This window comes from Scardinius erythrophthalmus, assembly GCF_964197995.2.
Source record: "Scardinius erythrophthalmus genome assembly, chromosome: 2".
NCBI classification, from domain to species: domain Eukaryota; kingdom Metazoa; phylum Chordata; class Actinopteri; order Cypriniformes; family Leuciscidae; genus Scardinius; species Scardinius erythrophthalmus.
This window is the reverse complement of record NC_138222.1, coordinates 35,174,567-35,190,399: the sequence shown is the minus strand read 5'-3', so window position 1 is coordinate 35,190,399 and position 15,833 is coordinate 35,174,567. Positions and strand designations below refer to the sequence as shown.

General features: G+C 36.0%; 1 protein-coding gene and 1 long non-coding RNA gene across 2 annotated transcripts; both read left to right on the top strand.

Annotated features, from left to right (window-relative positions):
- Nucleotides 1-9,136: 9,136 nt before the first annotated feature.
- LOC308687177 lies at nt 9,137-11,778 on the top strand. Its single transcript, XR_014029706.1, has 6 exons — nt 9,137-9,337; nt 9,592-9,648; nt 9,882-9,944; nt 10,097-10,192; nt 10,902-10,952; nt 11,071-11,778. It is a non-coding gene; the product is annotated as an uncharacterized lncRNA (long non-coding RNA).
- Nucleotides 11,779-12,651: 873 nt separating this feature from the next.
- On the top strand, nt 12,652-15,153 carry rgs9bp (regulator of G protein signaling 9 binding protein; the record flags this gene model as incomplete). The annotated part of the gene is made up of 3 exons (XM_081357774.1): nt 12,652-12,741; nt 14,330-14,636; nt 14,786-15,153. The coding sequence occupies 3 exons, from the start codon at nt 12,652-12,654 to the stop codon at nt 15,151-15,153; spliced, it is 765 nt and encodes a 254-aa protein (XP_081213900.1).
- Between the last annotated feature and the right edge of the window lie 680 nt (nt 15,154-15,833).

The following is a 15,833-nucleotide window of genomic DNA, read 5'->3' as shown; positions in this document are numbered from 1 at the left end:
AGTGTCTCAATTGTATTTAAAGAGACCGCACCAAAACGAGTTGCTCTCAGACGCACATCAGAAAAGGGGTAGAAAAGGGGCCTGTGGAGCTATAATAATGAGGAATTCAGACCCAAGCATTGCAGTTCCGCTTTATATAGACTACAAATGTATGATTTATATGTAAAAAGGAACGATTTAAAAGCATGATATGTCTCCTTTAAGCAACAATAAAACGAAATATGTTATAAAACACCACTCTGCCTCTTTTCGTTTTCATTTAAATAAATTAAACATTATAGGGACACAAATGTGGTTCATGCGCAACGCATATTGATTATTCACTGCACGTTATTCGTTATTCTTTTTTATAACAAAACGAAATTTAAAACACAACCCTAACGTTACCTATTTTCGTTTAAAAAAAAAATTAAACACATTTCAGGCAATATATGCATTTGTACAAATGTTGCAATAAACATCAGTGATAATCTTGTAATAAAAAAATGACAAGAAACTATATTTCTTTTTGTAAAATTTCAGTTTTATCAATAATAGCCAATATAAAAGTTTAAGTAAAAGGTACAAGAAGCTAAACAATAAGACATAAAGCAAACAATTCAGTCAAATATCCAAATGCAGCGCTCTAGTCTAACTTTACAACAGTAAAGTTAAATACAAATAGCCTATAACGTTAATATGAAACTAAACTTAGCCCTCAGCCAAAACGATTGACAGGGAACGAATTATATATTCACGAGACCAAAGATCGCCCATTAGGTCTACACAAGACGAATTATATCTCATGTTTAACCACTACCGTCGGAGTCAGCGGCGAACGTCAGAAGAACTAGCCGAGGAAAGGCTTATCCAGCCGGGAAACATGAGCGCTGAGCGCCCGCTGATCGCATGGATCTCACAACCGGGGGAAAAAAAAATCATCTTTATAAATAAACCACAGATTTGAGCTTTAAACAACTACATTCTCACCTGAAAAACTTTTAAAATTACATTTCGTGACACAGTAACAGTAGTATTATATTAAACTGTATATTAAAAAATGGCGCTTCTTATGTTGTCATTCCCCTTGTAGCGCAAGTGACGATTCCCTGTCAACCAATCAACGTCCTGCAGTGAGTCTAGCTCCACCTTTTAGTACCGTTCCACTGTGCTAGGTACCCCAATGGAAGGGTACCTAAAAAGTGGTACGGTATGGTTCGGCATTTTGGTACCATTCACAACTTTTGATAGTGGAAACGCAAATAAATGCGTACCGTACCGTACCGCTCAGTGGAAAGCCATGTGAACTGAACCATTGTTGGACACAAACTCGATAAATCCAAGTACGTTATTTCTTTTTTCATAATAAACACAAAGGCCTGCCTCTAGTTTGACGACCTCTACCGCACCTTTTTGTAAACGATCAGCGACTTAATGCAATAACCAGGGATGGGCAGTATTTCAGATACATGTATTTAAAATATGTATTTGATATGCAAATAAAATTTTAAAATCAAATGTAATTTGTATTTAAATACATTTAAAGCAGCATTATGCAGCTTTGCCGATTTCTTCGCGGGTTTCTCTATAGAGCTCCCCCTACAGCTTCGAAATAAATATTTGACAACACTGTTGTCAAAACTCGTTGGCGACTCGCCCCCCACCATCTTCTCCCGCTGGTCCTGTGCATTTGTTTTCAAAGAACCCGGCGAACGCACGGAGCCATGTCCACTGAGGTATGTATAATAAACTGAAGGCTAGCATATAAATGTTTAGATAGTGTATGCGTGCAGTGCCGTAAAGCAATGTGTTACATCGCGAGACCTGATATCAAGCGAAACTTTCTGACGCTGCGGCCGCTTCTTCGTAAATGGGTTACACTTAGCTTCCTCCCCCAAAAACGGACGAAGCCTTAAAATTTTACTTAACTTTTGCCCAGGATAACCAATCAAATATATTTTTGTTCTATAATGTTTTCTGATTATTATTTAGAATTTGTAGAATTTTTTATGATACTTTGCATTAATTATATAATTTTTATGAGCTATTTTTTCCATTAGAATTAATATATATATTTTTATTTTATTTATTTTATTTTATTTTTCAACATCAAAATAGAGTGCAGGCCTTAAAAAAAAAAAAATTCAAGTGAGAAGAGCGCCATCTAGTGGCTTCAAAATGTATAAATATGTGTCATGTCCTATAACCGCCTATAGGCGGCCTATAGCTTTTTTATTTATTTATTTGATTTATTCCCATTCGGAAAGAAAACAAATATTACTAAGCAACCACTGAATGGAACAACACAAATTATATATCATTTTAAAGCTTAGGATCTCAGCTTTTTAATGCATGAGTAAGTGTGAGTGCTGAGTAATCCCTCTAAAACCGAGTGTACCGCCAGCAGGCGCCACCTAGCTGCGAAAATATTCATTACCATATTTTTCGAAAATCTTGCCTTGATTAACACAAAGTTGATGTCATTTGAAAGCTTAGAGTCTGAACTTTACAGTGAATGTATCCACTTTGAAAAACTCTTAAGTATTGCTGAGTTATTTGCTGATACATAGAATTTCTTTTTTTTTTCAGAATCTATAAAATAATGTACTGCAATGTGTCAAAAACATCATACAGCTAATGAAACATTCTCAGATAATTGAAAATGGCACTTCATTTTTTACAGCATATTATTACAATTAAAATGAGCCCAAAATTAACATAATCTATTGCTTTTATGACAAGATATTCTTCATGGAGAAAAAATTGCCCATGAGGGGGTGTCAAAGACTGTACAAAAAGGCTATCTCTTTTCCAAATGCTGTAACTTTTGATTCCTTTATCCAAAAATTATTATTTTTTATCCAGATGCAGCTAACATGTAGGGGGACTTCACTAAAAAAGAATTTTCCTCCTACCTTATTTCCTTCCTGAGTTATTCCATGACAAATAAGAAAGATATGCAAAATCATAATAAAAAGTATATATATATATATATATATATATTGTCTTTTATCCGCCGTTTCTTGGCAGGACAATGTCCAAATGTAATGTAATTTATATTTTCAAAAAATTTAAAAAGAGTTCTTTCAAACGATACCTACCTTTTGACTCTCCTTGCTATAGTTTTGGAGTTATTATGATTATATAATTTTTATATAGTTTGGGGCAAAATTTGCTGTTTCAGTCTTACCAGTTCATTTCTCTCTGTGTGTTTGTGTGTGTGGGGTGGGGGGGGGTGTCTTATTTGCACTCTTGATGTTTTAGAGTGTCACCCCTTCATTGCTGTACACTTTTTTCAGCACAGTGGCTGATCTGTAGCTTCTACCACCAAAAGTTTCTCTGAGTTTTCCTATTTTTTTCGTATTTCCCATTCATTTCCTATGTCGCCCGTTTTTGACCGGGAGGAAGCTAAGTGTGACTTTTTTTTTACCACCCTTTAACATATCAGAATCATCTCCTTGATTTTTTTGTGTGTTCATATAGGTAATACAACAAAATTCACCAAGTTTCACCCCCATCCAATGAAGCAAAAAAAATTAAACAATCCGAAACGTTCAAGTTTTCGGTCGTTTTTGGACGAAGAAGCCCAGAGGGTTAAAGTTGCAAGTGTGGTTTTTCCGCTCACAGGCGCTCGGGGGGTGCGAGAAGACCACCATTTAACCCGAAAACAGTCATATAACCATTCCAATGACTCCGAAGCTGTTCGGTTAAGATAAAAAAGTTACTTAGTTCACCTTTAAATAAATTTTTTCACACAGTATTTTGTTTTTGCATTTTAAATACATTTACATGTATTTATGCCCATCTCTGGCAATAATAATCATCTGCAAAGCTCCTCACTCAACCATTGAGCATCAAAAGGAAACTAACCAAGTTTAAAAGTTACTTTCAGTAAGAATATTACGGAAGTGTTAAACATTGTATGGGTGATTCCGTGAAATCGGTGCCTTTTGCGTCCCTTACAAATAATCAGTTCTAATGTTGCTTTAACAACAAATAAATGTGTCATTTAAAAAACTTAATGTTACTATAGATCATATGCATCAATATAAGACCAGGTAAAAGCCAATAAAATATAATTTTAAATAATTAAAATCACATATTATATGCTATGGGTAAGGATTTTGGCCTGTCCCTCACTATGGTTGTTCTTTTTCAACAGGACTTCTCATTTGTAAAATCTTGGTAAAATGAAACAATTTTCACAATTTTATATTGTCTCACGTGTAATCTCATTGTTAAGCAATGATTTTGACATAAATAGATATATTTTCTTAGAAATATAAGTAATTGTATCACTGTCCCCTAATTTCTTATCAGTCCTGTTACTAACACCAAAACCCCCCTATAAAATAATGGTACAAACCAGAAGTGACATAATTTCAAGGAAGTGACATCATTTAGAGCAAGTGGATTCCACAGTGTAAGCAAGGGTAATTTTCTCTCTTCTTAAATATTCTATTTTTCATGTTTTGTCAGGGTTGTTAGAGAGGGGTCGGCATACAACATCAGTCCTGTTACCATTTTTTAAAGTGTACATATAAACAATTATTTATTAATCCTGATATTACCAAAATCTAGAAGTAATAACCTTTCAGATTACATACCATGTGCCTTTCTGACATTGACCTGTTAGCTAGAAATTAGCATATTAGCATCAAATCATCAGTCCTGTTACCATCAGTCCTGTTACTATACCAGAGCAATAGGGGGCATAGATTCTAGCCCAGCTGCATAACTAGGTCATAGACGGTGTATTTGATATTTACATTCAATTGCAATTTAAGGATTAGTACAACAACTCAGGGACATAGACATTTATAAAGGTTATTTTGTGTATTTTTAAGCTAAAACCAGCGACATATGAGTCAGCAGCATATGAGCATCAAGCACATGCTGCTTAGTACCATTGTTTGTTTCTGCATCGTTTTTTCATTTGTATACAATGCACCTTACTTTGTACTTTGTCTTATTTGCATAGAATTAACACCACTTAATTTGTTATACACTTTTACAGTTGTTAGTAACATGTCATTAACTGCAGCTGAGAAGCAACGGCGCTATCGCGCACGTAGAGACCAGGATCCAGAGAGGAGGGAAAGTTTTTATACATTTTATACGTCCAAAGTTGATTTAAATCAACCAAATGGTTTTAAGTCAGTTATTTATATCTTTTGCTGTATTGTGTCAGTAGGAAATATCAGTTTACATTTTCAAACATTCTTTTTGCCGTTAACTGTAATAATCCAGTGAGATTTGTGTATGCACAAGGAGTCTGACAACAGCCGGTCTGATCTGATCTCACCATCATCGAGTCCATCATGAAAAAACAGAAGAAACTGAGAGAGACTAAATCCAGAAGAATATCTCCGAGACGTTTGAAGAAACCTTCCTGCAAAGCTACAGTACTATGAAAAGTACTGCACTTGTGTTAAAATGCTGTAAAGTGAGAATGCTTTCAAAAATAAAACTTCTATTAACTAATTCAAATCAATATGGTGTAACAACCATTTGCATTTAAAACGGCTTTTGTCCAAGTACACTTGCGCATAGTTTTTCAGGTAGCTTTGCAGGAAGGTTTCTTCAAGCATCTCGGAGACATTCCCGCAGTTCTTCTGGATTTAGTCCATCTCAGTTTCTGTAATTCTAGATTACCTCCCATATGGAAGCAGATTGTCATGGCCTAATGTTCCATAGGTGACTAGTACGTAAATAAGTTCATAACTCTTGTCCATAATGCATGCAATTAACTGCAATGGCAAACAATAGGTGACTAAAGACCCTCTTGGTTATTGAGAGCTCAGTCCTGTTACTGTCATTAATTTGATATTTTAAAAGAAAAATGACATTTGACAGTCAAACAGATCTCACCATAGTAACATGTACTATACTGCATTTTGGACAAGACCCTTTTTAAAATAAATGTCTTGTCAAAGTATACATATTTCTTAATTGTAATGTGATGTCATCCCTGAAATAGGACATTTTTAGTAATCTGAATGGCAATTATGATATAAAACATTTTTTTTTAAATATGACATAATCTGAATGAAAAGAGGGACCAAAATACTACTTAAATATGTGCAAACTGTTGCATATTTGTATTTGGAAGTATTATATATAGTATCACTTTAGTCAGTAACAGGACTGAGGAAAATATCAAAACATGAAATAAATAAACAGTCATAAAATAATAAATGGCATAGCTTGAGATGGCCCAACACAATTTCGTGTCACGTTAAGATGTCTTGAATTAATTGGTATTGAAAAAAATCAGTTTGAAACAATTATATTTTTCAAAATTTTAAAGTTGAAAAGGCACCGATTTCGTGGAATGACCCGTATAGCTATAGGCGAAGTCGACATGGATTTCTCGGCGACGTCATCACTGCTTGCGCACGCAACCAGGAGACAAAAGACCCGCGGTGGTGGTCTTCGTACCGGAGTAAATAGGGTTTAGGCTAGTAGCAAAGTGGTGGTGTTGTTCCCAAGTCAAAATGCCAAGGAGTTGTTGCGTAATTTATTTACATGCAGGCCTATCTGTTGTGTTTTATCTGCTCATTTAAATTATACATGTTGCAAGTAATTCCAAATCTAGGCAAATGGAAGAGTGGGACAGAAGAAGGAAGTTGTATGTTACTATATTTTTTCTATTCATAATTTGACGAGCTGCACATGACCGCATACATCAAGGGATTTGTACGCTCTCATTTCTCTTGTATGCACACTTGGTGTCTGAATAAGATAATTATATATATCAGGCCATACAATTGTTGGCCACTTCTTGTCATCCACAATCCAAAGATCGTCATGTATTACGTAGGGATCCGGCAAGATCTCACCATTGCTGAGAGTAAGTTTTTTTAATATAATCGCCACGGTCGGAGGTACTAATGGCTTCCCACATAATCCATCGTCAAATCTTTGATTTACATAAAGTAACGTTATATGTGTGCAGTCATGAAATGTTGCAGGTCGTAAAGTAACGTAAACAAGGTTAACTTAAATAAAAGCAGAGAATGTCTAATAGGAAGAGAATTGGCACTCTCAGGTTACTTCCGGTTTCTGACTGGCTGCAGTAACACATCTCTTTCCATGCGGGGGCGCTCGCAGGCGAGTGCAGAATGAATGGAGGTCTATGGCGCTATACCCATAGATATATAAAGGCTAGATGTCTCGTCCGCGCTGCTGGCCAATGGAGGTCGACGTCCGCACACGGCCGGGTGCTCGCTCACTCGTAACATGGTGCATGTACTTTTAAATAACCATAACTTGCTCAATTTTCTACCGATTTTCAAACGGTTTGGTTTGTTATAAACGTCAGAGATGTAGCTATGAAACTGCATACATATGAAAAATTATACAAATGGACTTCCATATGAAAGAATTATAGCCACGGTAATGACGTGTGTAAGAAACCAAACCGTTTGTAAATCCGTCAAGATTTCACCGAGATAAGAGGATTTGTGTGCATGCTGATCACTCACCTTAATTCACAGAGCCCTGTAGTAAGATGGCTGCCGGTGATGCCGGAAGTGACTCCGCCTTAAGACATCTAGCCTTTATATGATATCTATGGCTATACCCATCAAAATCAACTTTTCTCAGGATATAATTTTTTGTCTATTAATTTAAATATTGTATTCGAAAGGAGATGCAAAGAAATTACACACTGCTGGGTGTTAGATTTTTTAGAGTCACTTGTTTGCTTTAAAAAGTCTTTTAAAGTGTCAATGACGTCATACACATCGCACGACCAGAGATACTGCTTCACGGCAATCCTTTACTCACTCTGGTGCGTTCGCGCTCTGCACTTTCTTTTCTCTCGAGGCATCGACAACACAGCTGACACAGGTAAATACACGTGCTAAAAGAGTTTTTGTTTTGTTTGTTTCTGGTCCCGCTGCGGATGCCACGATGGCATCAAGCGGTATCTCTGGTCGTAATCAGTCCTTCACTGACCAATCAGCGTTCATTAGCAGAATGCTAGCGTGTTATGGGCAACAACAACTCAACCTGTAAGAAATCGAAAGGACAGAAGTACTCGCTCATTCAACTTTCAACCTATAACCCATGTTGAACTTGCAAAACCTACAATAAAATCTGAGATTTCTCAACGGCAATCAGATGAAAGAGACACATTTAGCCGTCTAGCCCCATAGACTCCCATTCAGTCTGCACTCGCCCGCGATCACCTCCAGTGGAATTCTAATGGAACTGCAACCAAGATCGATACAATGGGGCTAATAGGAAGTGCCAAGCCTCTCCGTAGACGGGCTCTGATAAAAGCAAATTCGGGCTCTATAAATGCTGCTCTGCTAACATTGGCTATTACATTACTAACTTAGTCTGACGTGATAATTTATACATGCATCACAGTATGTCCGGATTTTGATTTGTAAACAGTTGGACGTTTTACATATTAATATGAAACACAAACAAACAGATCCAACTCTGAAATTGCAGTTTATTATTGAGTCAACAAGAAATTACAAACAATGCGAAATCTACGTTAATTACAATGTTCTTTTACAGAACTCGGCATAACAGATAGCGGTTTTCTGCCTCCTAGAGGCGCACGCATCCGGTATTGTTTGTATACAAGAAACCTGTGTATACATACAAATACAATATTTAAGAACATCCACTAATTTGATAAATAACCCAATTAACAATTAAGAGTTTTAACCTCATCACCAGTAGGCTACATGAAAGGGAAGAATATATGAATAATTGAATTTTACACAAAAAAATATTTACATTCAGTAGTCACAGAAATAGCGCGCGCGCACACTCAAACGTTTTGTTTCCATGTTTGATGGGAACTTTCTAGACAATGATTTTTATACTGTACATACTGTATATTATCTCCCCTTACACTAACACTACCACTAACCCTACCCATCACACACATCTTTATGATTTAAAAAAAAAAAAGCATAGCCCTGCAACATTAACTAACATCCATCCATATTTCAAAGCTGCAAACGCATTTCGGTGGTGTTTTGAAAAGTAAATTCTTGTATTTACATTTTGAGAGTCAAAAAAAAAATGAGAGTCAATTTTTTTACTGAACTAAAACAGGCAGTAAGTGAGTTTTAGACGCAATCCTGCAACCCTCCCCCCTTTCCCTGATTGTTGTGCCTTCAAGCAGTTTGATTGGGAAGCTGTGCAGTTGAATGACCGTCAGCTTGTTCCTCCTTGGTTAAAATACCCCAAGGTCTGACAAATAAAACAAACCCTTCTAAACTTTTAAAGCTGACATTTCAACTACAAAACCTCCAACTCGCTGAGAATGAAAACAGCAGTGTACATCTGTGTTTTGTGTGCCTGTTTGGTGACTCTCAAAGCACAAACGGTATGTAAAAAATATTAATACCATTAATCAGACATAGAATATATATTATTTAGCCTGTTCAATTAGCCTATATCTTGACTAACTTTTATTGAGGTTATGGGGTCAAATGCTATCAGAATGTATATCTATTATATATATATATATATATATATATATATATATATATATATATATATATTCTTTTTTCCTATAATCACTGTTATTAGTAGGCTACTAACTATTACTACTACTAATAATTCTATCATTTTACACAGAAATCAGCCAAGGATGAGGGTTTCAACCCCTTCACATTTTTATCATACAATGCAACGGTTGGTTGATGCCTTCAAGACTCTTAATTTAAAGCAAGCAATAGTGCTTTTGTGTCTAAGAACAAGTATTCCTAAATGCATTGTGAAATGACAAAAGAATGAACATTCCCAAAAATATGAATTACTTTTGTATTATTTATGATGGAGACATCGTAACTTTTAACATTCTACATGCTAGCACAGCTGCTGATTTAAAGAATAAACCACATTTCTTGCCTCATTCATATCCACAGCAAGGTTCTGAAGGACAAGGTCCTTCAAGCAATGTCCTTGATAATGGAAGTAAATATGAGCAGGTAAGTGTCATTTTTGCTTTAAACAGACTTGTATTTTAGGCAACAATGCTACTATACTGTAAATCTCACCAGTAAGACATAGAGTTTTAAAGGCTTTCTGAATAAATTTCAATACTTTTAATATACAGTATGTGTTGATTTCCATCCAACAGATGACCAACCATACATTTTTAAATATAACCAACACAACTTTTTTGGAGAGGGTCATTTTGCCGAAACTTGCAGAGGTAACACTCAAAGCACAAAAGGTATGTACAAATATTAATACCATTAATCAGACACTCCTGAAAACATAGTTTTTGTATTACTTCAGTGCCTTCATTTCTCATTAATGAAAATGTAGATTACTCGTATATCTATCCTTTACACAAGACAGTTTTGTATCTTTCTAAATTGAAGCCTTGGGATATAAAGTTCTCCTTTAATCCAATTATTTTCCTTAGCGACATATCTTTCTAATCAAATTAGGTAGACTTTCGACTGTCATCATTTACTCTAAACTCATATCATTCCCAACCAAATATTTTTTACATGGAACATAAAAGGAGATAGTTTGAAGGCTACATATTAGCTCACTCACAGTCACATTCCACATACTGTAAAAAAAAACACACAAAAAACAGCATATGAGTTTGGAACGGCATGAGGATGAGTAAATGGTAACTATTACTATGATTACACATGCTTGTAGTTTGTTGTGAGAACTAACAGTGGGGGAGAGGGCTTTTATATATATATATATATATATATATATATATTTATAAAACCAAGAGGACTCTCAGTCTGTCAGCCTCTAGATGGAGTCACAAGGGAGTCACCGTGGGTTTCCGTTCTGTTAATGCAGTTTTGCCAGTTCATGTTAATTGCAGTAATTGTGGAATTACTCTGGAATGAGTCATATGTGTAAAGACTTGTTTATAAAGAGCCCTAGTGAAGTGTTTCACTTTTTTTCATCAGAATGAATGGCCACAAAACAAAACACAAGACATAGCTCAAGATACTTAAATGGTATGCCACGTTTCATACTTACTAATGTATTATGTAATAGCTACATTAAAATGCATTGATTTTTGAATGTTGTTTGTGAAAAGTTGTTTTAAAATTGTTCAACTTTTTTTCTCCTCAGATAACAGACAAGTGATGTAAACTGGAAAACAACCTGTTTAACAATCAACCGCTATGAGATGACACTATAATGTTTGCTGAACTAATTACCTTTGTATTATAGAATATCACAAATGGAACAATACATGGAAAAAAACTACTGCAATTTAGGACCTCACAGGTGTAAGCGCTGAATTGATTTTTACAAATAAAATACAGAATAAATGTAAACAACCTTGGTAGAAAAAAACAGTAGAAAAAAATGGTAGAAAAAAAACATGTGTAAATGGACAAGAAAAAAAGAAATTTAACTCATAACCGTAAAGACAATACTACAATGCTGCTCTATGTGCAAAACAAATGATTGAATGTATAGGATATGTATGCTTATTAAACATGCAATTGTCATTATTTGGTGCTAATGTAAAAAATATATTTTAATTAAACTGTCCACTGGGTAAATTATTCCATGATTACAACTGAACATGACGTTACAACTCTAATTTTAATATCAAACTTTGATAATCTACTGATTGTTTGCTCTTAATAATCTGAAAAATACAGCCAACAAGACTACCAATGTTAAATGCCAAGAGAATCTGATTTATAATCTCTCAGTAAGAGATTTAAACCCTAAGGCCAGATGTTATAAATAGAGAAATATCAAAACAAATAGTCTGTTTGTAAATACATTTTACAGCATATTCAATATAGACCTATTGCTTCTCACATTCCTGTGTCTGTATTTGTCAAATTAATCCCTATATTGTCCAACACTATATTCCATATATGACAGTCGAAAAAGGATTTGCACCTGTATGGTCTGTACAGTCATGGTTAAGATGGGATAACCAGACCAATCCAGCAGATATATTTCAGGGATTAATTTAACATGGCCCTAATCTAATTTGACCTGAGACAGAGGAGACTAACAATTGCCTGACTAGTCCATGCATACATTTTTTTTTAATACATTATTTATATTCATTTAAATTTATTTGGATTCAAGTTTTAGATTTTAAATATTATAGTTATTTTCTGTTGGTTTGTAACAAATTAACCTCTTCAAGAACTGCAGCAAACACTGGACCACAACCTGCCCCTCAGGGCCTGGCCTGTCATTCAGGCACACACACACACACACAGAGAGAGAGAGAAAAGAAAGGAGAGAGAAGAAAGAGAGAGTGATGGGAGAAAAAGAGGGGGCTCCAGGAGGAGGTAGTGACGTATTCCCAGGCCACAGACTCTCCGCACCTCTCAGCAGCAAATAATGAGCTTAACCACACGGCCTCGGTGCAAAGGGGTCAGTCATTCGGATTATCACACTCGATTTTGACATCACAATCCTCCACGCCTCTCGGTTTTTTCTATTCTTTTTTGGAAACCTGAAATTTTTATTTCACTTTCTTAGATTTGTATCCTTGTTGGATGACAACTGATATATTAAGCTTTGGTCACAGGGTCAGACAGGACAGTCAGCTCAAATATGGACTATAGTTTACTCCAGCTAAGACGAAGGGTGTATACGCATTGTTGAGTTTGAAGGCAGACGCTAACTTTTAGAACAGGGATTCACCCTTGTTACCTTAGAAAACATAACCCAATGCCACTGTCCAACAACAAGGTCGCTGATGATGGAACTTCAGCACAGCCACTGCAAGAAGGAAAAGCAATGGTGGACTCCCTCATCAAGGTGAGTTGATATTAAATGAACCCATAACCGATTAGAATCATTCATCTAAATAAACCTCCATACTTGTCACAGAGTTTTGTGGTGATAAGAGTTTTTAACAATCAGGGCATCAATCATTATTTTTTCCTAACAGGAAAGAAAGATGAATAAATCTGATTAATATCTTTTCCTGCATATACATTTATTTTATTTATATATGTTTTATATATATATATATATATATTTTTTTTTTTTACATATTTCCCTTAATAAGTGTTCTACAATATTAGAAGAAAGAATGAGGGGAGCACATCAATTAGATAAATATGCCGACAATCAGCTGTGGTTTATTTTCCATCATTTGTTTGTTGACATGATGACAAACTTCTTGCGGTTCGGATTGAAGATGTCGAAGCCTGTGCTTGTCCTCATTTCTCCTTATTTTCAGGATGAACATGAAAGTATCTTATGATGGTGTATTCCTCGAGCCTTAGGGTGAAAAAGCACTATCTGTGAGTAGGGATGATCCACGCTCCACTGCCTGATTATCTTCAGTTTGAGCCAGTGGAGGCATGTGTCAATACTCTGACCATTGTGCCTAATGAAGACCTGACGGTCAAAACGTTGGGTCTTTGGAGCTGTTATTTCCAGTGTGCGCACTTCACATTTCTTTTTTCCAATACTAGCCCAGCAGAATTACCTGTTTTCTTTACTCTATTCTGCTGTCGGCAATAGTAGCAGCTTCTGTTCATCTACTTGCTTTAAGAATCAATACGTAAAGTAAATCTAATGCTCCCTTCTTATATGCAGATAGTACTGTACATCTTAAAGATGATCAGCTTTTTAACTGATCAAATCATTGTACATATCTTCAAGTCCAAATGGCTATAGACAGCAACTAAAGCAAGTTTCCAAAAGTTTCCAAAGCTTATCCTGAAATAGCCGTCTTATGACAAGCAGATTATCAGTAATATTTGTCACTCATACTAATGCTTAATCTATTTATAATGATGTTTGATAACCTGAACATTTATGTAACCTTATAAAATCTTCACAGCATCACCGGAATAAATTATATTAAATATATTTAAAGATGTTAAAGTATTTTACGTGAATCACACTTCGACTTTTCCTTAGTTAAAAAAAAAAAAAAAACATGGTTCCCCTGTTCACTGCTCATTGTATTTTTTGATGGTTTTATTCACTTTTTTAAATTAATTTCTTATTCTAAAGTTATTTTTTTAATATACATTTGGATTATTGAAATAAATAATATGTGATTACAATTGAGTAAGCAACCTGCCATGTGCTCTAAAGATCTGTGAGATAGGTATTTATTTTGTCTGAACCTGGTCAGTATTGTATTATAATTATAATTATTGATGTATGTATTATATCATTAATAATAACTACTTCAGAGCACTTTGGCTGATGTTGATCTGTAAATCTGTATGAAATCCATTGTGCCATCAAACCTTTTCCGTTTTTAAAAACAGTTCTATATTTTATATCTTTATTGCATCATTGATACAAGATCCATGTGCCAAAGGTAGATGTATCAAACTAAAGTTAAATTTCAAACCATCATAGTTGATCTGATCTGACTCAGGTGGTGGCATGTTATCGACACTTAGCCTCCTGTGTCGGTGGATGCATGGACAACCCCAGCCTACGACGTGATCTTCGGCAAACACGAGAGCGAGCCCAGACACTAGCGCTGTCCTGCCGAAACCACCTGACAGCTCGACTGAGGGATAAAACATTACCAGAGACTGAAAGGAAGGAAACAGAGCTGTTGTGGGTAGCGTTCTCCTCATGTCTGGAGCTCCTGCATGCAGACATGTGCAAGGTTTTCACCATGGCCAAGCACTTTTCCCTGGCCAATAACAGTACCATGGTGCAAACAGGCATACAGGGTAGGCATGCATAACTGTAAGAAGCTTCATAACAGATTGCTAATTATTTAAGACTAGAAGAAAAGCAACTTCTGTACATTCCTCAAACATATGACGTGTAACCATCACAGCCCGTTATTGGTCTGATAAACATGTAATTGCTTAAACAGGAGGGACAACAGAGGTGGCGGCACGGGCCTTGAGCCTGCCCGACCTGCAGGAGGCGGGTGACGGTGCCCAGACGTCCAGCGTGGAGGGTCAGGAGCAGAGTCAGCTGGAGCAAGAGATCGCACAGGTGGACCGCACACTGGAAGACATGGAGCTGAAAGTCAATGTTCTGCGCTGGACTGTGGAGGCACTGGGTCCTCAGTACGCTGACCCTGTTAGCACTGACAGCGCCTCGCAAGCACTGCTGTCCGTCGACGAAGAGGCCGCTCAGAGCTTCTGCAGTCGTAGCCAGATGTTCGCAGCAATGATGCTGAGCGGCGTGGCGATCTTTGCCGTGGTGCTGTCAGTGTGTGTGGTGTTCCTGGTCTGAAGTCGTATCTCTTGTTTTGTGTAGGCTTTTTCTTTTTCTGAGGTCTCTTCAGTTGTGATCGGCCAAACATCAACAGTCTGCACAGCACAATGTTAAAAACACAGAAACTTTCTGTGTATACTCACTATCAACAATTTAATAGTTTCTTACTGTTGATCTCAACAGAGCCTATGAGTTCTGTTTTACAAATCAAAAAACTTTGCCATTCATTTTGGGTGTATGATCATTTATAGCAAAAGAAAGCATGATGAATTCATTTGGGTTTCAATGCAGAATATTCTGGAATTTAGGAAAGCAGTAAAATGGGATTTTATATGTACTTTCAGGACTTCTGTTTTGAGGTTTTGGTGTGTGTAAACACAAGTCCAGTTTACATAGCTCAAGTCCTGGGCTGGTTCATCATGCCATACCTTCAGAACCTTATTCTGTTTTAGTTTTTGACTATAATACAGTATCAACACTGACACAACACCTAATCCTGTAACTATTACTTGGCAAGTTTGTACTGTAGCCTACTCTTGAAACATCACTAAAATCTGGCTTTAATACGTTATGCACATAACTTTATCTTTGTGTGGAATTTAATCATTGATTTAGTTGGAATCAAATGTTTAGAAACCTCTTACACCAGCCAGAAACAATAGAATTGTTTGTTTTAAAATGTTACTAGTCAGCATATA